We start from the raw sequence: 24,260 nt of genomic DNA, 5'->3' as shown, positions 1-24,260 counted from the left end.
ATTTATTTGAATTTTAAGGTTATGTTGAAAATCAAAGTGTCACACAATAAAGCTGGACATATTGCTAAAAATTGCTAAAAATTAGCAAACCTTTTCTTTGCGATCAGTTTCCCAATATCAACAACCATTTTTTAAAAAAATTGAAAATCATTATTTATTTTTGTTTTCAGTTTGAGGTTATGTTGAGTTTTCGAACAGTTGCACACTTAAGCAGGATAAGTTGCAAAAAAATCAAAAAAAAAGATTATAAAAACTTTCTGTGTAAACACTTTTCCTATATCACTTCGTTTTTTGTTAAAAATTCAAAATCATTATTTTTTATCTAAATTTGAGGTTATGTTGAATTTTCAAACTGTTGCACACTTGAGCAGTATATGTTGCAAAAAATCACTAAAAATTAATAAATATTTTCTGTGTAAACAGTTTTTTCATATCAATTCGTATTTGGTTAAAAATGTTAAATCATTATTTATTTTTTTTTTAAATTTTGAGGTTATGTTGAATTTTCAAACTGTTGCACACTTGAGCAGTATATGTTGCAAAAAATCACTAAAAATTAATAAATATTTTCTGTTTAAACAGTTTTTTCATATCAATTCGTATTTGGTTAAAAATGTTAAATCATTATTTATTTTTTTTTTTAATTTTGAGGTTATGTTGAATTTTCAAACTGTTGCACACTTGAGCAGTATATGTTGCAAAAAAATCACTAAAAAGTAATAAACATTTTCTGTGTAATCAGTTTTCCTATATCAATTCGTATTTTGTTAAAAATTGAAATTCTTTATTTATTATCTAAGTTTGAGGTTATGTTGAAATTCGAACTGTTGCACACTTGAGCAGGATATAGTGTAAACAATCTCTAACAATTAATAAAAATGTTCTGTGTAAATAGTTTTCCTATATCAATTCGTATTTTGTTAAAAATTGAAAATCATTATTTAGTAATTTAAATTTGAGGTTATGTTGAATTTTCGAACTGCTGCACACTTGAGCAGTATAAATTTGAAAAAAATCTTTAAAAATTAATAAAAAAAATTCTGTGTAAACAGTTTTCCAATATCAATTCGTATTTGTTACAAATTGAAAAAGCAAATATTTATTGACTGAATTTGAGATTATATTGAATTTTCGAACTTTTGCACACTTGAGCAAGATGAAAGGCAAAATATTGCTGAAAATAAACTTAAAATTTCTGTGATATCAGTTTTTATATATCAATTCGTATTTTGTTAAAAATTGAAAAACATTATTTAGTATTTGAATTTCTAGGTTAGAAAAATTAAAAGTTAAATAAAAAGCGCAAATGAATTGATAATGTAATTTGGTAAACAGTTTTAGTTTAGGTTGGCCATCGAGCAACCAATGCTGGTTGCCCGGTCTAAGTGTGCAACCAAAAATTGAATTTTGAGGTTATGTTGAAATTTAAACAATTGCACACCTGAACAAGAGTAAGTGGAAAATATTGCTAAGAATTAATACAAATTTTCTATGTAAACAGTTTTTCCATATCAATTCGTTTTTATACCCTCCACCATATGGAGGGTATAATTAAATTTGTCATTCCGTTTGTAACACATCGAAATATTCGTCGGAGACCCTATAAAGTATATATATTATTGATCAGCATAAAATTCTATGTCGATTTGACCATGTCCGTCTGTCCGTCCGTCCGTCCGTCCGTCAGTCCGTCCGTCTGTCTGTCTGTTGAAATCAAGATACAGCTCGCAATTTTAAAGATAGAGAGTCAAAATTTGGTACAGAAGTTTTTATTACTTGCAGGATGGTTGGTATTGAAAATGGGATATATCGGTCCACGTTTTGATATAGCCCCCATAGAACGGTACCTCCCGATTTTCGGTATTTTTAAGGTTTTAGCTTCATTATCCTACCAAAATGGCTGAAATTTGGTATGTAGTCTTCTTTAGGGGTATAAAACTTTCCCCCAGAATTTTGTCGGTATCGGTCCACACCTTCATATAGCCCCCATAGAACGGTACCTCCCGATTTTCGGTATTTTTAAGGTTTTAGCTTCATTATCCTACCAAAATGGCTGAAATTTGGTACGTAGTCTTCTTGAGGGGTATACAACTTTCCCCCAGAATTTTGTTGGTATCGGTCCACACCTTCATATAGCCCCCATAGAACGGTACCTCCCGATTTTCGGTATTTTGAAGGTTTTAGCTTCATTATCCTACCAAAATGGCTGAAATTTGGTACGTAGTCTTCACTAGGGGTATAAAACTTTCCCTTAGAATTTTGTTGGTATTGGTCCACACCTTCATATAGCCCCCATAGAACGGTACCTCTCGATTTTCGGTATTTTTAAGGTTTTAGCTTCATTATCCTACCAAAATGGCTGAAATTTGGTACGTAGTCTTCTTTAGGGGTAAAAAACTTTCCCCCAGAATTTTGTTGGTATCGGTCCACACCTTCATATAGCCCCTATAGAACGGTACCTCCCAATTTTCGGTATTTTTAAGGTTTTAGCTTCATTATCCTACCAAAATGGCTGAAATTTGGTACGTAGTCTTCTTTAGGGGTATACAACTTTCCCCCAGAATTTTGTTGGTATCGGTCCACACCTTCATATAGCCCCCATAGAACGGTACCTCCCGATTTTCGGTATTTTGAAGATTTTAGCTTCATTATCCTACCAAAATGGCTGAAATTTGGTACGTAGTCTTCTTTAGGGGTATAAAACTTTCCCCCAGAATTTTGTCGGTATCGGTCTACACCTTCATATAGTCCCCATAGAACGGTTCCTCCCGATTTTCGGTATTTTGAAGGTTTTAGCTTCATTATCACACCGAAATGGCTGAAATTTGGTATTTAGACTTCGTTGGGGGTACTCAAACTCCCCTTTAAATTTGTCGGTATAGGTCCACGCCTTCATATAGCCCCCATGGAAAGGTACCTCCCGATTTTTCATATTTTGAAGGTTGTGTCTTCAATATACCACCAAAATGGCAGAAATTTGGTATTTAGTGTTCAATGTGATATAAAACTGTTCGTCGGAAATATGTCTGTACAGGTCCACGCATTCATATTGCCCCATTACTGACTAACATTCGTCAGTATAGGTCCACGTTTCGATATAGCCCCCATAGAACGGTACCTCCCGATTTTCGTAATACTGAAGATTGTGACGTCAATATCCAACCGAAATGGCTGAAATTCGTTATTTCGTCTTCCAAGAGTTATAAAATATTCCAGAAGAGTATTAGAAGCGTACTTTTTAATTTTCGGTATTATTTAAGTTTTAGTCACATTCTCTTACAGAAATATAGGAAATTTGGTATTAAGTCTTCTTTGAGCCTAAATACTTTCCGTCAGAAATTTGTCGGTATAGATCGACGTTTTGAAATAGCCCATATAGAATGATGCCTCACATTGTTTTACCGAAATTGCTGAAATTTAGTATTAAGTCTTCTTCATACACGAAAGGAAACAAATTATTCCATTTTACTTCAATACAACTTGTGGTGGAGGGTATAACAAGTTCGGCCCGGCCGAACTTAACACCGTTTTTACTTGTTTTAAATTAATTTTTAAATAAAATTTTTATTTTTTTTTAATTTCTAGGTTAGAAAAATCAAAATTTAAATAAAAGACGCAAACGAATTGATAATGAAATTCCGTAAGCAGTTTTGTTTTAGATTAGTCATCGAGCAACAAATGTCAGTTGTTCGGTCAAAGTGTGCAACCAAAATTAAAATTTTGAGGTTATTTTGAAATTTAAACAATTGCACACTTGAGCAAGACTAGGTGGAAAGTCTTGTTAAAAATTAACAATAATTTTGTGTAAACTCAGTTTGCCTATATCAATTCGTATTTTTGTTAAAAATGAATTTTGAGGTTATATTGAATTTCAAATTGCTGCACACTTGAACAAGAGTAAGTGGAAAATATTGCTAAAAATTAATACAAATTTTCTATGTAAACAGTTTTTCCATATCAATTCGTTTTTTTTAATTAAAAATTATTATTTATTTTTTTTTAATTTCTAGGTTAGAAAAATCAAAAGTTAAGTAAAAGACGCAAACGAATTGATTATGAAATTCCATAAGCAGTTTTGTTTTAGATTAGTCATGGAGCAACAAATGTCAGTTGTTCCGTCTAAGTGTGCAATCAAAATTTAAATTTTGAGGTTATGTTGAAATTTAAACAATTGCACACTTGAGCAAGACTAGGTGGATAGTGTTGTAAAAAATTAACAATAATTTTGTGTAAACACAGTTTGCCTATATCAATTCGTATTTTTGTTAAAAATTGAAAATCATTAGTTCAAGGTTAGAAAAGTTAAATAAAGAACAGTTTTTGTCATTTTACCTATTCTCTTTTAACAATCTCTTTCAAATTTTGTTTTATTTTAATTGAAAATACTATTCAATTGATTTTTTCTGTGCCTCTTGGAGGGCAATTATCACAAATATTTATTACAAATACTAATTTTCTATAAAGCATTTGAATTGTTTAAATATGTGTGTGTCTGTGCCTGTGTGTTCCATATCCATATCAACAATTCACAATTTAATCGAGTGTATGCATATTCCTCCACATGATTGTCTACCATTACTCCTGGATATAATTGGCAAGGATATGCATATGTAGGTAGCACTCAAAAACATTTTGTCATATTTATTCACCCTCCGTATTGCTTACATTTAGTAAAAATATTGAAGTGCATATCGCGTGACCATAACGTGGCGTAATCGCTTTAAATGATGACAAAACTTTTGCGCTACTGCTAACTTCTTGGACGTTTTTTGGTTTGGCGTGTGTTTCCTTTACGTTTTTCATTTTGGTGGCAACAATTTTTAATTTTCTAAATGCATTTTTCCTGCTTTTTCATTTAAAGGGAGAGGAGGTGAGAGATAGAGAGAAATTGAAAGGATATACAATATATTATTATTGTTGTTGGTGTTGCCTAGCTAGCTAGTATTATTAAATATTTGCAGTTGAAAAATAATGGCAAGCATGTTGTCAACGTTAACTTTGTGGCTGCATATACGGACAGGATAACATCAGTATAGCTGTTCGGCCCTCCTCTTTGCTAGGTATTTAGAAATATGCCACAAAAAAGGTCTTAAAGGGCTTTAATAAAATGCAAATAATAGCATACGGAGAGCTTCAGAAAAAAATAACTTGTGAACATAACAAAACATGTGACACATCCATGGTAGAGGACTAGACATTGTTGTGCCTTTTGTTTTATTTGTATTTGCATGTGGTCACCAGCTATGATATCAACTAAATATGTATATTTGCCGGACATGATAGACAAGAATCACATTGTTATTTGAACCACTTCAACATTTTGTTGCCCCATTAAGTTTTATGCAGTTTGAAATTTATACCAAAAAGAAGGTCCTAGTAAAACAAACAGAGGTGGACAAAGGATTCAAGTTAAATTTTCAAATATTTGGGAATTTTTTATTTCTTAACATACCTCCCTCGTAGCATATCCACCTACAAATGTCACTCTTGTATTACAATGAATGCCATGCAACAACACCAACAAAAACAAAGTATAATTGTTGACCAATTATTTCAAGGATAGTTAACATTTACCAAGTTGGTTTTATGTCGTCAGCTCCTCGGTCTAATTAAAAGTGCAATATAATGGCCAAGTCATTCATATTCCATACAAATTAAATAACTGTTTTAGAAGGTGTTGAGTAGGGTTAGGTTTAAATTAAACCACAAAATAATTGAGGAATTTAATGGGGCCTTTAAGAAATTTAAATAAAAAATTTTAAATTGTTGGTAAAACTAAACATTTTCTCACAAGAGTTGTAAGGCAACAAAAACTGTTGCATTTAAGCTCAGCTTAGGCATATTCTGAAAGTAGAGACTTCAAACAAAAAATAGAAATTTTGTAAATGCTCAAACAATAAAAAATAGAGAACTTTAATGGGGTCCATTTAGGAAGTTTAAATGAGAAAAAATAATTTAGGCAAAAATAAGCATTTCTTTACAAGAGTTATAGAGCACCGTAAGCTTTTGCACACAAGCTCAACTTAGGCATATTTTGAATGCAGAGATACCAAACAAAAAATAAAAATTTGCAACTGCTCAATATCAATTCGTTATGTGATATAAATTCGCCTATTATTCAATATTAAGCAATTGGAATGAACATTTTTAATTTTTGGTAAAAATAAACATTTTATCACAAGAGCTATAAAGCAACAAAAACTGTTGCAAACATGAACAGTATAGGCACATTCTAAAAGTAGAGATTTCAAACAAAAAATAGAAATTTAGATTTGTGCCAAATCAAAAAAACAGAGGGTTTTAATGTGGGGCCTTTAAGAAGATTGTAGGGCAAATTTTAATTTTTGGCAAAATAAACATTTTCTCACTAGGGTTGTAAAGCAACGTAAAATTTTACCCACAAGCTCAACATAGGCATATTCTAAAAGCAGACATACCTAACAAAAAATAGAAATTCACATTGCTAAATATCAATAAAAAACTAAGGACTTTAATGGGGGGCCTTGAAGAAGTTTAAATGACAAATTTTATTTTTTTCACAAAAATAAGCATTTTCTCATAATACTTATAAAAAAAGGGAAACTCTTGCACACAAGCTCAGCTTAGGCATATTTTGAAAGCAGACATATCAAACAAAAAATAAAAATTTGCAACTGCTCAATATCAATTCGTTATGTGATATAAAATTGCCTATTATTCGATATTAAGCAATTTGAATTAACATTTTTATTTTTTGGTAAAAATAAACATTTTATCACAAGAGCTATAAAGCAACAAAAACTGTTACACCCACGAAGAGCATAGACATATACTAAAAGTAGAGATTTCAAAAAAAAAAAATAGAAATTTAGATTTTTTCAAAATCAATAAAAAACTGAGGGTATTAATGTAGGGCCTTTAAGAAGATTGAAGGGAAAATTTTAATTTTTGACAAAAATACATTTTTTTCAAATTATGTTTAAAAATAGGGCAATTGATCAGAAAATCGCTTGCACACTTTAAGACATTAAACACCGATTTGAAGAGGACAGCTCAGTAGAAAAACCAAAATTCTCAGTTTGTAAATATCAATTCGTTTCTTTGTGTTTATAAATTTTAAAATATTTTTTTAATATATAATTGACAAAAATTTTATAAACTTGGCAATTTATTACAAAATCGTATGCACACTTGAATAACCTGGACAGAGTTTTGAAGAAGACAGTTCAATTGAAAAATAAAAATTCTCAGTTACTCAATATCAATTCGTTTCTTTGTGTTAATAAATTTAAAAATATTTTCTTAATATATAAATGACAACAATATTATAAATATGACAATTCATTACAAAATCGTATGCACACTTGAGTAACCTAGACAGAGTTTTGAAGAAGACAGTTCAATTGAAAAATAAAAATTCTCAGTTGCTCAATATCAATTCGTTTCTTTGATTTATTAAAATTTAAAAAGTAAAAAAATTATGTTTTCCTATATTTGAATTAAATTATAATAATTTTCCAAATAGCACAATTTATTACAAAATCTTTTGCACACTTGATGGATCTAAACACAGTTTTGAAGAAGACAGTTCAATTGAAAAACCAAAATTCTAATTTGCTCAATATCAATTCATTTAATTGTTATACAAACATTTAATTTATTATTATTAATATTTGTTTTGTATTTAATGTATTAAAATGTATTGTATATTTTTATATTTTTATTTTTTTCTCTTTAATCTCCCTAAAATATGTAAATTTGACTTTTTAAAGCCTAACCTAACTCTTTTCCTTAAAAAATTCTCATTACACGACATACATATATTTCACAATGCAATGCGTAAAGTTAAAACGTCAATTGACTGTTTTACACAGAAAAAATCTATGCCTTTTTTTACTCGTTATGCCAGAGACGGCCAAATAAATCGAACAGATGTTTGCCTTAGGGCAATTAGTTATTTACACTTGGCTACTAGACGTAAATAAATAGTATGTCTGCATATCCGTATTCACAGACAAACAAACATCCAAACATATATATGACATACGTTTAGATATAGATATCTTCTCACCCATTGAGTTGGGTGTCATTTCTTTTTTGTTGTTTTCATTATACCAATAATAGAGAAGTTGGTAGAGCCTTCCTTTCGTAAACGTTGTTGCAGAGTATCAAGTGCACCCATTAATAAACCCCAGGGCGACAAATTGAATTCACACGGATAAATAAATTTGCCTAAGGTTAGAAGTACCAGGCAAAAACCAACCTCCCCTCTTTTTGGTAGCAAAAAACAAATGCTTAACAAAATATAAGCCAGCGGGTGGCCAGGCCAGCCAGTAGTCCATTCGTTGAGTCGTCCTTTAGCCAAAACAAAAAAAAGTAACCTATCATCATTTACCATAGTAAAAAAGAAGTTTGGAATGATGTTTTGCCGAGTAGTTTCTCCTTTGATAGATTACATTGTGCGGAATGCAGAGGGGAAGCTGTTGTAAAATGTAAAACATCCCTGGTTTGTTGGGCATCCAAAAAGTGAGCAAAAGGGAAATATCACATTATTTTAATAATAAAACATAAGAATAGCCAGCCAGTCAGGAAATACAAATGAAATTAAGAGGGATATTTTTGTTTTTGTTTCAAAATTGTGTTGACACTTTTACTCAAGTGCCCATATAAGTGCGCCACAGGATTCCAAACAAGAGAGAGAGACCGTTTTTTTCTACGTTTTATTTTAGTTTGGGGGGAGATTTTTTGTTCCAGCCGTTCGTTGTTGTTGTTGTTTGCTCTACAGGAAATTGGCATTTGTCAGCAATTACCGGGTAACAGTAATAAATCGTTGGAAGGCAAAAACGTGCATTGCATTTAAATTAACATAAATAAAGATTTTGTGTGTGTTTTGTTCCATTTGTTTTGGGAAGTTACTGGTTATTAGAGCAGATTGACACCATTGGACAAACTTTTTTGAAAATTAGAAAAGATAACAAATATAGAAGGAACTTGTCCGGGATTTCTAATTTTGTAAAAAACAAGTAAGAAAAGCGTTAAGTTCGGTCGGGCCGAACTTTTTATACCCTCCACCACAAATTTCAGCCATTTCGGTGGATTAATGTGGCCACAACCTTCAAAATACCGAAATTCGGAAGGTACCTTTCTATGGGGGCTTTATGATGGCGTGGACCTATACCTACAAATTTCTGGGGGAAAGTTTTATACGCCTAAAGAAGACAAAATACCAAATTTCAGCCATCTCGGTGTGATAATGAGGCTAAAACGTTCAAAATATCGAAAATCGGGAGATATTGTATTATGGGGGCTATATCAACACGTGGACCTATATAAACATTTTATGGTAGAAATGTTTCTTAGCCTCTAGAAACACAAAATACAAAGTTACAACCGATTCTTTGGTTAAGTGGGTCTAATACATTCAAAATATATTAAAATGACGCGTACTTTATAAAGGGCCTTATGTGGGGGCTATACCAAAACGTGGACCTATATAACCCAACTTTGGTAGGAATGTTTTCTGGCCTCTGAAGACACAAAATACCAAATTACAACCAATTCTGTGGTCAAATGGGTCTAATACATTCAAAATATATTAAAATGACGCGTACTTTATATGGGGCCTTATATGGTGGCTATACCAAAACGTGGACCTATATAACCCAACTTTGGTAGGAATATTTTTTGGCCTCTGGAGACACAAAGTACCAAATTACGACCAATTCGGTGGTAAAATGGGCCAAATATCTTAAAAATTCCTTAAAACGACGACGCGTCACGCGTCATTTTGTATGGGGGCTATACGAAAGCGTGGACCTACATAGCCCACTTTCAATACCAAAAGTCCTACGTAAATATAACATATTTTCCCAAAATTTCATCAACTTACGTCAATCCGTTCGGACGCTAGAGTGATTTCCACAGACGGACAGACGGACAGACGGACGGACATGGCTATATCGATGTAGAATTGCACGCTGATCAAGAATATATATACTTTGTGGGGTCTACAATGATTATTTCGAGTAGTTACAAACGTAGTGACAAACTTAATATACCCCCATCCTATGGTGGAGGGTATAAAAATCATCTAAAAGGAGTATATTTTGCAATAACTGTGATACACATTTGTAAGCCTAAAAATATGCAATAGAAATAAAATCCCTAAAGGTGATATTTTTATATATTTTTTTGAGGATTTCCACTTTTAAAATGTTAAAAAAAAACTAAGAAACGAATTGATATAGAGAAAATGTGAATTTTGGTTTTTCAATTGAACTATCTTCTTCAAAGCTGTGTTTACATCCGTCAAGTGTGCAAAAGATTTTGTAATAAATTGGCCTATTTAGAAAATTACTACAACTTAATTCAAATATAGGAAAACATAAAATTTTTACTTTTTAAATTTTAATAAATCAAAGAAACAAATTGATATTTATCAATTGAGAATTTTGAGTTTTCAATTGAACTGTCTTCTTCAAAACTGTAATGAATTTCCTAATTTAGAAAATTATTATAATTCATATATTTTGCTATTTTTATACCCTCCACCATAGGATGGGGGTATATTAAGTTTGTCACTACGTTTGTAACTACTCGAAATATTCATTGTAGACCCCACAAAGTATATATATTCTTGATCAGCGTGCAATTCTACATCGATATAGCCATGTCCGTCCGTCTGTCCGTCTGTCCGTCTGTCCGTCTGTGGAAATCACTCTAGCGTCCGAACGGATTGACGTAGGTTGATGAAATTTTGGGAAAATATGTTATATTTACGTAGGACTTTTGGTATTGAAAGCGGGCTATGTAGGTCCACGCTTTCGTATAGCCCCCATACAAAATGACGCGTGACGCGTCGTCGTTTTAAGGAATTTTTAAGATATTTGGCCCATTTTACCACCGAATTGGTTGTAATTTGGTACTTTGTGTCTCCAGAGGCCAAAAAATATTCCTACCAAAGTTGGGTTATATAGGTCCACGTTTTGGTATAGCCCCCATATAAGGCCCCATATAAAGTACGCGTCATTTTAATATATTTTGAATGTATTAGACCCATTTGACCACAGAATTAGTTGTAATTTGGTATTTTGTGTCTTCAGAGGCCAGAAAACATTCGTACCAAAGTTGGGTTATATAGGTCCACGTTTTGGTATAGCCCCCACATAAGGCCCCTTATAAAGTACGCGTCATTTTAATATATTTTGAATGTATTAGACCAATTTGACCAAAGAATCGGTTGTAACTTGGTATTTTGTGTTTCTAGAGGCTAAGAAACATTTCTACCATAAAATGTTTATATAGGCCCACGTGTTGATATAGCCCCCATAGGACGATATCTCCCGATTTTCGGTATTTTAAAGGTTTTGGCCTCATTATCACACCGAGATGGCTGAAATTTGTGGTGGAGGGTATAAAAAGTTCGGCCCCACCGAACTTAACGCTTTTCTTACTTGTTTTATTTTGTTGTCAGGTTTTAAACATTTAGCAAAACAAAGAAACGAATTGGTATTGAGCTATTGAGAATTTTGGTTTTTCAATTAAACTGTCTTCTTCAAAACTGCATTTAGTTTTTTTAAGTGTGCACGGAATTTCGTAATAAATTGCAATATGTATAAAATTATCATAATTATATAGTAAAAAAAAACATTTTTTTTTTTATTTTTTTACTGTAATGGAATTAAGTTTATATACCCAAACGAATTGATATAAACGGGCTATGCATTTCTATTTTTTCCTAGATATGTCCTCTTTCATGTCTTATATCACATGCTCATGTGTGCAAAAGTATTTGTGAATTATGCCTCCTTTTTAAATTAGATTTAATTAGGATTTCTAAAAATATAAAAATTTTCCTGTTTTATTTTTCTTTCTAAAATGCCAAACGAATTGATCTCAGCTAAAGACCATATTCTACTTTCTCAGCGAGAGTAGTGCTCTCAATGTAAGCATATCATCTCTAAGTGTGCATCGTTATAACAGAGAAAAACACATTTGCATTTGAAAAACGAAAAGTTCTAGGACAGAGAAGCCATTCTACAGTCGATACGTCTGAAGAGCTGCTTAACCAACAGCGAAACCAGGTAACGTAATTTGATGACTGTGTGTATTCGAGTCCTTGGCTTTCTTTCTTCACTTGCAAAAAATTTCCGATCATCAAGCTTAACTCTAAACGAGAAAATTAATAGAAATTTATTAATTTAATAATGATGAGATACTTAACATTCAGTTTGTCGAAATCATTTTCCTTTCTTTACGCAAAACGAATTGATATGGAAGATCCATGAATTTTTATTTTCTTGTAGACCTGACCGCTGTTGCAGTATGCCTATATGGTTCAAGTGTGCAACTGATTTTTTTGAGAAATTGCTTTTATAAGAAAATTGACTGTAAAGGAAATTTCCATAGTTCGCCACGGAATCATCTTCGGTTCTTTTTATCGTAAAACGAATTAATATCGAAGATCCGTGAATTTTTATTTTCTCGTAGACACGCCCACTTTTCGAATATGCATATGTTTTAAAGCGGGCAAAGGATTTTTTGTTAAAACGCCTTTGTAAGAAAATTATTTTTTAAGGAAATTTTCATTGTTCCCATGGTGAGGGAATCATTTTTGATTTTTATTGAAAAACGAGTTGATATTGATGACCTATGAATTTGTATTTTCTTGTTGACACGCCCACTTTCACACTATGTTTATGTAGTTCGAGTGTGCAACCGATTTTTGGATAAATATTGTTTCTAAGAAAATTTATTTATTTATTTATTTTTTTTTTTACTTTGTGACGGAATAATTTTCAGATTTTATCACAAAACGAATTGATATCGAATATCCACGAGCTTTTATTTTTTTGCAGAGACGCCCACTTTTCCAATATGCCTATGTTGTTCAAGTGTGCAAATGATTTTTTTTTTTTTTTTTTTTTTTTTTTTGTAAAACCGCTTTTCTAAGAAAATTTATTTTTAATGAACCAAGAATTAAAGAATAAATAAATTTAAGAATTTAAAGAACCAAGAATTTTTATTTTCTTTTGGACACGCCCACTTTCCGAATATGCATATGATAGTCAAGTGTGCAACTGTTTATTTCGAGAAATTGCTTTTCCAAGAAAATTAATTTTTAATGACATTTTTAAAGTTCGTGACCGAAACCTTTTCGATTTTTGTCAAAAACGAATTGATATCAATGAACTAAGAATTTGTAATTTCTGGTATGCACGCCCACTTTTACAGTATGGTTATGTTGTTCAAGTGTGCATCGGATTTTTCGAGGAATTGCTTTTCCAAAAAAATTAATTTTTAAAGTTAGTGGCCGAAACATATTCGATTTTTATCGAAAAACGAATTGATATCAATGAACTAAGAATTTATATATTCTGGTAGACACGCCCACTTTTACAGTATGGTTATGTTGTTCAAGTGTGCATCGGAGTTTTTGAGGAATTGCTTTTCTAAAAAAATTAATTTTTAATGAAATTTTTAAAGTTCGTGGCCGAAACATTTTCGATTTTTATCGAAAAACGAATTGATATCAATGAACTAAGAATTTATATTTTCTGGTAGACACGCCCACTTTTACAGTATGGTTATGTTGTTCAAGTGTGCATCGGAGTTTTTGAGGATTTTTTTTTTAAGTAAAATACTTTCCCCTAAATTTATGTCTTTATGTTGGATATTGGTATGTTTTTTATTTTACAACTCAAAACGAATTGATATTCAGCATTTGTGAATTTCTATTTTTTCTTCGATACATCGGCTTTCAGAATATGCCTATGTTGAGCTTGTGTGCAAAAGTTTTTGTGGTAGTATAACTCTTATCAGAAAATGCTTATTTTTGCAAAAAAAAAAATTATTTTTTCATTAAAACTTCTTGACGGCTCCCCATTAAAGTCCTTAGTTTTTTTATTGATATTTAGCAATGTGAATTTCTATTTTTTGTTAGGTATTTCTGCTTTCAGAATATGCTTAAGTTGAGCTTGTGGGTAAAATTTTGTGTTGCTTTACAACTCATTTGAAAAAAATTTATTTTTGTCAAAAATTAAAATTTTCCCTTCAATCTTCATTAAAACCCTCAGTTTTTTATTGATTTTGAACAAATCTAAATTTTTATTTTTTGTTTGAAATCTCTAATTTTAGAATATGTCTATGCTGTTCGTGGGTGTAACAATTTTTGTTGCTTTATAGCTCTTGTGATAAAATGTTTATTTTTACCAAAAATTAAAAATGTTAATTCCAATTGCTTAATATTGAATAATAGGCGATTTTTTTATCACATAACGAATTGATATTGAGCAGTTGCAAATTTTTATTTTTTGTTTGATATCTCTGTTTTCAGAATATGCCTAAGTTGAGCTTGTGTGCAAAAGTTTACGATGCTTTGTAACTCTTTTGAAGAAATGCTTATTTTTGCCTAAATTATTTTTTTCTCATTTAAACTTCCTAAATGATCCCCAATAAAGTTGTCTGTTTTTATTGATATTGAGCATTTGCAAATTTCTATTTTTTGTTTGAAGTCTCTACTTTCAGAATATGCCTAAGCTGAGCTTATATGCAACAGTTTTTCTTGCTTTATAACTCTTGTGAGAAAATGCTTATTTTTGCCAACAATTTAAATTTTTTTTATTTAAATTTCATAAAGGCCCCATTAAATTCTTCAATTATTTTGTGTCCAAGTGTGCAACAGATTTGTCAAACAAATTTGTATTAAAAACAATTTCAGATTTACTTTTTTCCACTAATTTTTTTAGTATTTTTAATATCTTTGGAAATCTCACTTTTCCACTAATTTGTTAGTATTTTCCATGTCTTTGAAAATCTCATATTTTTATTATCACTTTCATTTTTCTTGATAAATATTGAAAAACTAATCTAGCTACTTCTTTGAGTATTGAAATCAACGCATCATATCATATCTCATATGGCGGCAAAAACACACTAAAAAATTGATACTTTGACCAGCTAATTGTCCCTAAGTACCCAAATCTCATTCACACACAAACACACACTTCAAATGCTAAGCCTAAAAAAATCCTCACAGATTTCATGAAAAAATCTTCTCCCCAGAGTATCAATGAAGGGAGGGGAAAATGCAATACACTACCCAAAAAAAAAAACAACCTTAGATCACAACAGTTGTTCATTCAACCTAGCAAGGATGAGGATGAGTGACAAGGATTGTTGGTGGTATCGTATTACATTGGCATGATGTTGTTGAAAAATTGAAATTTGAATACTAAACTAACTTAACAGATACAACAAATTCGATTATTATTCTCACATGGTATTCCAAATAGAGTACAACATGCCTTTGGGTTTTTTCTTTTTTTCTTACAACACAAGGGGTGTATGTAAATTTGTTACCCTCTCTCTCCCTCTGCCGACTAGTAAAAGAATTTTAGATAAATTTAAAAACCAATTTTTTTGTTAAGGTAATAAATTTTAAAGATTCCCAAGAAAAATGAACTAAAACTCATTATAACTAGTTTGGGGTGTCAGATTATAGTTTTTTTATGTATGGCCATGAAATATTATGACAGTTTTTAAGTGTTCTCCCAAGTCCTTTATTGGAATGTACTAATTGTTATTGTTTTTCATTTGTTTCTTTACAGATTCTTTTTGAAATTCTTTTTGAAGTGTAATCAAAATTGTTTGAAAAATGCTGGTAATCCAAGAGATATGAGAAGGTTTCAGGTAAGTTTGTTGTTATTAATTTTTGTTGTTTTTTTCCAATTATTAAATCTCTATTTCTACCGCCCCAAACAGGTTGTCATTTCCACCCAGGTCAGTGTGGAGGGCCCTCTATTGGCCATCTCGGATAATATGTTTGTGCACAATAACTCAAAACATGGCCGCCGTGCCAAACGTTTGGATACCACGGAAGGTACAGGCAATCACTCCCTGTCCATAACGGGACATCCCCTTGCGCCTGACAGTACCTATGATGGTCTGTACATCAAAATTTCCATTACATTTTGTGTTTTTTTTTATTATTTTTCGATTATAGTTGTTGCAAGTTGAGAGTAGTGTAAACAAAGAAATCAGCTGATATTTTAGGAGAAATCAAGAAGTGAAAGAGAGTAGAGAAATTTATGCTCAGAACGTTAATTGTTTAATCAGGGGGTTTTTGAGGATACTGAAGTGCAAAAATGGATGAAACGTCCAAAGAAACTTTCACCAATCGTTCTTTCCCAATTTCTCTTAAATGGTGTTTTGTTATCTTTCGTGTGAAAAAAAACACCATTTTGAGTAGCCATGTATTAGAGAGTCAAGCCTAGTTTACACTGACACATACATAAAGTACTTTCTCTAAAGCCACACGCTGAAACTTTCATACGAAACTTTCCCATTATTTTGGCGTTCTTAGGTAGAGTTCCCCAATATTGTAATTACATATACTCACTTTTATATGGAACTCGATCTATAAACGCCAAAATAATGGGAAAGTTTCGTATGAAAGTTTCAGCGTGTAGCTTTAGAGTTTGAGCAAATCCGATGTTTATTTGATAGATATTCAAAGGAATTACCAACTTAAATGAAGGAATTGCCAACTTCCTCTTAAAATCTGTTTGATGTAAATGTCGCTTTAATGTTTATTAAAAACCAGGCTTCTATAGTCACATAAAAAGCAAATTTTTATAGCAAATTGTTCTACTTTAGACCTCCATATTTGAAATTTGTGCGAAATGTCCATGTGTGCAGTAGTTTCATGTAAAAGACTACTGGCCAAGTACTACCTAATTCAAATGACTTAGGCAACATTTGAATTAGGTAGTACTTGGCCATTAATCTTTTACATGAAACTGAGCGTGGAAAAAGCGGCGTATTTCATTCTGTTCACACCTTAATTCTTCAAAAAATCATAGAAATTATTTTTTTTTAATAATATTTTTTATTTAAAGGAAAAAAAATTAATTTTTTGGGTAAACTCAGAATTTCTATTTTTCCTCGAGCTGTATTTAATGGGGTATAATTCAAAAATTCCATGTTTCCACTAAGTTTATTCGAAAAACTCATATTTTACTATTATGAGTTTGAATAGGTTTACATGTTGATTTTTTAATTATTTCGCATAAAAACCACAAACGAATTAATATAGAGTTAAACCTAATTTTGGTTTTTTTGCCCGAAATTTCCACGTTACGACTCGCATTCGCAGTTCAGGTGTGCAGCGTTTTTTCTGAAAATCGAAGTGTGCTTTTAGTAGCCTAAAAATTACAAAAATAAAAGTTTAAATTCATGTTGCTATAAAATCAGTGAACGAATTGATAAAGGCGGACTTTAAATTTTCATTTTCTTATCGGGAGGTTCTCTTTGTGATTTTGTCCACATCTTCCAAGTGTGCAGCAATTTTCATGACAAAAATCGCATTTAGATTAGGCTGCTTTTGCATTGACTTCAAACAGCAGTATTAAGTTATTTCGCCTAAAACACACAAACGAATTGATATGGACTGAAATTTAATTTTGGTTTTTTCTTTGAAGGGTCCTCAATACAACTCGTCTTAAAAGGTTCAAGTGTGCAGCGTTTTTCCCTAAAAATCCAAGTAATCGGTTAGGAGCCTTAAAATTACAAACCATAAAAGTTCAAATTCATTTTGCCATAAAATCAGGGAACTAATTGATATAGTCCAGCTTTGAATTTTCATTTTCTTCTCGGGAGGTCCTTTTTGATATTTGGTCCACAACAATCAAGTGTGCTGCAGTTTTCATGCAGAAAATCAGCTGTTTTAATTTAGCAGGTAGTGTAGTGAAGTAATTAGTCCATGACGTAAAGTAATGTATTTATTGTTCTCAAGTTGTAGTTTGTATTTCATATTTTTCTTTTCATTTTCGGGAGGTCCTTTTTGATATTTGGTCCACAACAAACAAGTGTGCAGCAGTTTTCATGCAGATAAATCGCATTTAAATTAGGTTTATCCTACATTAACTTCAATCAGCTGTTTGAGATTAGCAGTTATTGTAGCTAAGTAATTAGTCCATGACGTAATGTATTTATTGTACTCAAGTTGTAGTTTTTATTTCATATTTTTCTTTTCATTTTCCTTACAATTGGCATAATCCCCTCATACCAAGCACAAATCTTATTTCTTAAATTTGAAAATATATTGATTTGTATCATTTTTCTCAAATTTTCAGGTCTTTATCCCCCGCTACCAGTGGCAACACCCTGCATTAAAGCCATATCACCCAGCGAAGGTTGGACAACAGGTGGCGCCACTGTCATTATTGTTGGTGACAATTTCTTTGATGGTCTCCAAGTTGTATTTGGCACCATGTTGGTGTGGAGTGAATTAATAACATCACATGCCATACGTGTCCAAACCCCGCCCAGGCATATACCAGGTGTTGTGGAAGTTACTCTGTCGTATAAGAGCAAACAATTTTGTAAGGGCTCACCGGGACGTTTTGTTTATGTGTGTAAGTATTCGAAAGAAAACAAAAATTTACGGAAGTCATCATAAAAAGCTAAGGTGGAAGGAGGGGAAGTAGTGATCTTCACAAATTGTTCATAAAAAAGCACGAAAAATAGTATCCATTAGATTTTCATCAAGTAATTTGATGTGTGGCCAGGTAGCTTAATGATGACAAGCACAAATATGGCAACGCCGTCTAATACTACATCTATATATTAGTCCCAATTTACATTAGGCGAGTTTACTTGCGGCAATTGTCAGTTTGACGGAGAGAGAGGTGAGGTATATGGTAACCCTTTGCCTCTCAAGACCCTCTCTCATCCACAAACTGACAATTGCCGCAAGTAAACTCGCCTAATGTAAATTGGGACTTAGAGCTGGCAAAAAATCGATGGCCCTATCGATAAAATCGATTGTTTTTTGCTTGGTTTACATTTACGAAATCCACTCGATTTCAGCTGTCAAATCCATAGGTTAAACGTCAAATGAAATCCAGATGAGATGATGAGATGAGCTATGGAATTGACAGTTAAAATCGAGTGGATTTCGTAAACGTAAACTTAGCATTTAATTTAATATTGATAGATATTTTTGCCTATCGATATTATCGAAACAAAAACCCCCAACAAAAAACTCATTGATATAAATAGAAATTTCGCTGTTTTTCGGTTTTGTGTGTGTGAGAAAGTAAGCCCGTATTCACACGTAGACATTTTTCGGAAAAGTAAAATGTACTTTGTTTAATATTTTTATAAAATAAAAGCAATTCTTTATTCTCCTTTAAATTTCTGTGAACTACTTGTCCAAAGTAATGGCGTTGACAATTTAACGATAATATCGATATCAATCGATATTTTAAAATATTATATCGAATAATATCGAAAATATCTAATGTTGCCAGCTCTACTACATATATGGTCTGTTCCTTTACTTCTGAAAATGGTAAAACCGGCAAAAGTAGTAAAAGTTGAAAACTGCTCCCATATGAATTGTATTGTGCCTGAAGTAAAGGAACGCTTTTCGAGTAAAAAGTTGTAAAACTTGAAGATTCTTGAACGTAAAGGAACAGGGCTATAATTGGATTTAGTTAATCAAAGTAATAGTACGTTTATATATAACCGGATTTAACAAACCCACTGGACTTCAAATGACAATTCCTTTGCGTATACTTCAAATAAATCCTCATTAATAAGGTTAACCCTGCAAAAGGCTATAATATAAACATGGTCTTATCCTCATAAAGGAGGTTAACTCGACGAAAAGCTCTAATGTAAACATGGCATAATACACCTTCTTCGGGTATATATCGACATTTAACGCACCTTCTTCTTGATTTTCTTCCATTTTCACATTTCATGGGTTTAAAACACGGTTTTATCTAAAAATCCTCCCCCGTCCAAACTTAAATGATGGCTCTGCAACTTTACTTCTTTAATTATAGGGCTCACTACATTGTTTACTTTTTTATTAACCCACATTTACACCACCTTCTTTATTTTTTAGCTTTAAATGAACCCACCATCGATTATGGTTTCCAACGTTTACAAAAGCTAATACCCCGCCATCCTGGAGATCCAGAAAAGCTACAAAAGGAAATCATTTTGAAAAGGGCAGCCGATCTTGTTGAGGCTTTATACTCAATGCCAAGGTAATTTTATAATATTTTCATATTCCAGCTGAATTCAAAACTTATTTTTTCCCCCTTGAAATTTTTCAGATCCCCTGGCGGTTCCACCGGCTTCAATTCATATGCCGGCCAATTGGCCGTAAGTGTACAAGATGGCTCTGGTCAATGGGCCGAAGATGATTATCAACGCACACAATCGAGCAGTGTTAGTCCACGTGGAGGCTATTGCAGTAGCGCCTCAACACCCCACAGTTCTGGAGGATCATATGGGGCCACCACCACAGCTGGTTCAAATGGTTATGGAGCCACAACCAATATGGGTACGTTGTCCACTTCTCCGGGCAGTGTCTTCAATTCCACTTCAAGTTAGTAGCTTCAATAAATGTAGAGAGGGAGATTTTTTTCTTTTTCATAATAAGGTTTTTGTGTTTGGTCAAAAGAAATTTTGTTTGAGGTTATGTTCATATTAAAAAAGTTTTTTTGATTAGTTTATTTTACTTTCATATTAAGTTTTGTTGCTTTTTGTTGCAAACTACTTTCCTTTATAATTTTTGTTTATTTTTGTTTTGTGTCTTTCGTTTTCTTCTTCTTTTGATTTAACACAAAAAACCAAATACCAAAAAAATACCAACCTTTTGCTTAAAAAAAACCAAATGCTCAGCTAGTGCCTTTTCGCCATTAATTTCAACAGTGTCCAGCACCTGGCATCAAGCCTTGGTCCAACATCATCACACACATCCGCATCACTATCATCATCCCCACCAGCCATGGCATAATACGGCCGTTTCAGCAGCCACCGCAGCAGTTTAAATTGAGGCCCACAACAACAACCAGGATCCTGTAAATCCTTTCTTTCTCTACTCCCGGTAAATTCCCCAAAAACTCAATGCAGTTGAAGAATTGTGGTGGCGACAGCGGCAATCCCGGAAAAGCTTTAAAAACTGACCGACTCAAGAACAACATCAACACATTTAAACACTTCTAGGTACTATAATTTTTTCTACTTTTTTAAGATTTAAATGTTAATGTTAAGTTTTTTTAAGCTTTAAATTTTGTTTAAAATTTTTGTTTGGTTGTTTTTTTTCAAATTTGGTTGCAAGAATCGATGTTTAGAGCCCTAATAATAGCAGCCTATTTTCATAGAGGAAATATTTTGTTTTGGCAACTCCTTAAGCAACCTGGCGACACATTAAATTCTCTCGTCCATTTTGGTTCTAATCATTTAATAAAGTTAAAGTACGTTTACATTTACGTAATTTAGGGGACTATAAAGGCCAGGGGCTGGATTCTCGTTTTATGAAAATTTGAAATGAAAAATATTTGCCTTATAAAATTTTTCATTTGACATTTATTTTCTTTATACAATTTTACATTTCAAATTTTCATAGAACAAGAATTGAGTCCCAGAACAGAATCAATCGTCGCTTGATTTGCTTGCTTCCCCAAATGTCAAATTATAAAGGAATGTCAGAGCCTCTTTGCAAATCCGCCTGCGTTCTCCTTTAGGAGGCCCTTTATAATTTGACATTTGGAAAGCAAGCGACGAATTTCCACTGAATTTGTGATTTGACATTTGAAAATCGAAAGAATTTCACCTGTCAAATAAAAACTTATCTGAAATCCAATCGTTTGACGTTTCAGCAATGGAATTGACAGCAGAAATCGAGTGGATTTCGTAAATGTAAACGTACTATAAGTATATTAAGACGAAATCCATGATGACATTGAATGCATTTGGCGATGTCAAGTATTTCAACGCCGTTGAATTTAAGAGTTGCTAAACCAACATTTCATTTTTAGTGTTACCAAGCAGAACTTTCCTTAATTATCCCTACATTGCTTTATAAAATATTGAAATTTTTACTGATTTTCCCCCTTTATTCTTTGGTTTCTTTTTAGGAGTTGGCAGTTTAAGCTTTAATCCCTTCACCTTGCCCACTTGCAATACCCAAGGCTATAGTAGTTCTCAATTAGTGACATCATCTAAATAATATTACTACTAAACCCACAAAATCAAGCATACATTTTGGGATACAATGCATAGATTTGTTGCAATATGTTTGACAAGAGCATAACTAAACTTCTGTCATTGTCAAAACATACAACCCAAAAATTATGGCAATATGTGCAATATTATACAACAATAGCTGTTAACAAATTAAAGGATCGGCTTAAAGGGCGGCCACAAATACACAAATTTTGTTAATTGGTTCCCTAAAAATTGATCCAACGCGGTTGTTGACAAATTTCACCCCTCTCAAATACATATATCATATCATTACAAAAGAATCTCAATACAAATCAAAATATTTAATAATAACAAAACAACAAACGGCAAAATTTCATAGTTAATAAAACCAAAACAAAATTTAATGTATACGAGTTATGAAACATCATCTTTTTTATTAAACATTTTTAATAGTAAAGCTATTCGACTAAAATCCGCATGTGAAACCCAAAAAATTAACAATAATAATACTCACCCAGTCTTTAACATTTTTGCATTAAAAGATATTAAAGAAAACAAAAAAAACATCATCAAAATGTTATTAATAATAAGTAGACAAATTTATATAACAAAAAAGCCTCTCGATTTGAAGGAAAAAAACTGGGAAAATTTCTTGTTGAAACAGTTTTATGTGTAAAAGGTGTTTAAAACAGAGATATTTCATTGAATTTCCTCATTAAAAAGCATTAAAAACTGTTTTCTTGAGATCAAGTAATTTGATGTGTGGCCTGGTAGCTTAATGAGGGCATATGTAAATAATACAGGGTTGTATTCACTGTTACACGAAATAGTTTATTTCTTAAGCGGCCAGGCCACATTTTACATTACATACAAAAATCAAGTAAATTACCCGGTTTTATATAGCGTTTACATTATGGGACTTGTTGTTTAATCCACTTAAGGCTACTTTCATTATTGTGATTTATTTAAAGTATATTTGCTTGCAATTTATATTCAGTAAAGCAACATGGAGCAGTTTACAGTTGAAAAAAAAACTAAATCGACGTTTACACCCGTGTTCATTATCATGACATATAATATATTTAACGTACATTTAAATACATTATACGTCAAATAAAGGAAAGAAAACAGTATATACCGATAGTAAGGGCTGGTGTAACTGTAAAGGCCTATGTTCATACGATGCCTTGCCTGCTTGCTTTGCTTGCTTCTGATAAAAGAATAAAAAAGAAAAGGGCAACCCAGTTCGAAATTTGCTCGGCCTTCTTTATTCTTTTAGCTTTGTTATGCCAGGCAAGGTTGCTTATGTACCCAGGCCTTAAGTTTGTAGAAAGAAGGTGAAATATTGAAAATATTGTTTTTTTTTTTTTGTAAACAATAGCCCAATATGTATATCAAATTGAATAAATCAGACAATAAATCTTATAATGTAAACCCTGTAAATCATTAAAACTCCTTAAAATCCAAAAAAAAAAATCAACTGATAACAACATCATATCAAATTTCTAATAATACATATCGTTAAAATTTGCATACACAAAAACGGAAAACAAATAAAACTTTGTTCTTTTTTCTTAAGAAAGTATAAAAAAGAAATCTTATACAGAATTAACATTACGAAACACTAAAACACAATGTCCATGTTTATATTAAGCAGTTTTTAGTACAATTCGTAATTTAAATTATCAATATTATTGAATATATATCAAATGGATTTTATTAAAACCTGATTATTGTAAACATAGTCATACATACATATGTTCTTCAATGCCATGCATAAAAACATACATATACACACAAACAACAAAATATACAACATGTTTACAAACATTTCTTGTATGTAAAATATTTTTTTAGGATAAAATAATTGAATTAAATACTGTTATATTTAATTAATATTAATAACAATTAAAAAAAACCACAAACGAAGAGCAAACAAACATTGTATTGTATTTAAGCATTTTTTGTATGTATTTGTTGTTAAAAATAATTTTAATTTTATCAATATATTTTCAAAATAAAAGTGTTCTAATATTTTCTTATTTTTATTTAAATTAGTTATGAACAAACGACAAAAATATTATAAACTACAAAAATATAAAATTAAATAATTTTAAGCTTTTTTATAGTTTTAATTAAATATTTAATAAGATAATTAAATGCAAAACAAAATAATGCAACAAAAATTTGTAAAATATATTAATAATATAACACATATACAGACATGCATACATATCTACGGATTTTAGTTTATTTATTTGTTCTAAGAAGAA

General features: G+C 31.6%; 1 protein-coding gene across 5 annotated transcripts in view; it reads left to right on the top strand.

Annotated features, from left to right (window-relative positions):
- kn (EBF transcription factor knot) overlaps positions 1-23,611 on the top strand; it is a 99,111-nt gene extending 75,500 nt beyond the window's left edge. The window contains exons 6-12 of one of the 5 annotated variants that reach the window (XR_012413084.1): positions 15,588-15,669; positions 15,742-15,859; positions 18,114-18,395; positions 19,895-20,039; positions 20,109-20,383; positions 20,710-21,003; positions 21,918-23,611. Coding sequence is in view for 4 of the 5 variants with exons in the window: in XM_073988584.1 (XP_073844685.1) it covers positions 15,588-15,669; positions 15,742-15,922; positions 18,114-18,395; positions 19,895-20,039; positions 20,109-20,383; positions 20,710-20,828 (1,084 nt within the window). In the remaining variant the exon portion in view is untranslated. Of the gene's footprint in view, positions 1-15,587; positions 15,670-15,741; positions 15,923-18,113; positions 18,396-19,894; positions 20,040-20,108; positions 20,384-20,709; positions 21,144-21,917 lie in introns of those variants that run through there. The other 4 variants (XM_073988587.1, XM_073988586.1, XM_073988585.1 and 1 more) reach the window with 4 other exon arrangements.
- Positions 23,612-24,260: the final 649 nt, after the last annotated feature.

The sequence above is a fragment of the Musca autumnalis genome, unplaced genomic scaffold (assembly GCF_047663935.1).
Source record: "Musca autumnalis isolate F117 unplaced genomic scaffold, ASM4766393v1 scaffold_5, whole genome shotgun sequence".
NCBI classification, from domain to species: Eukaryota; Metazoa; Arthropoda; class Insecta; order Diptera; family Muscidae; genus Musca; species Musca autumnalis.
Note: the sequence above shows the minus strand (reverse complement) of the source record. Positions and strands in the feature narration are given on the sequence as shown.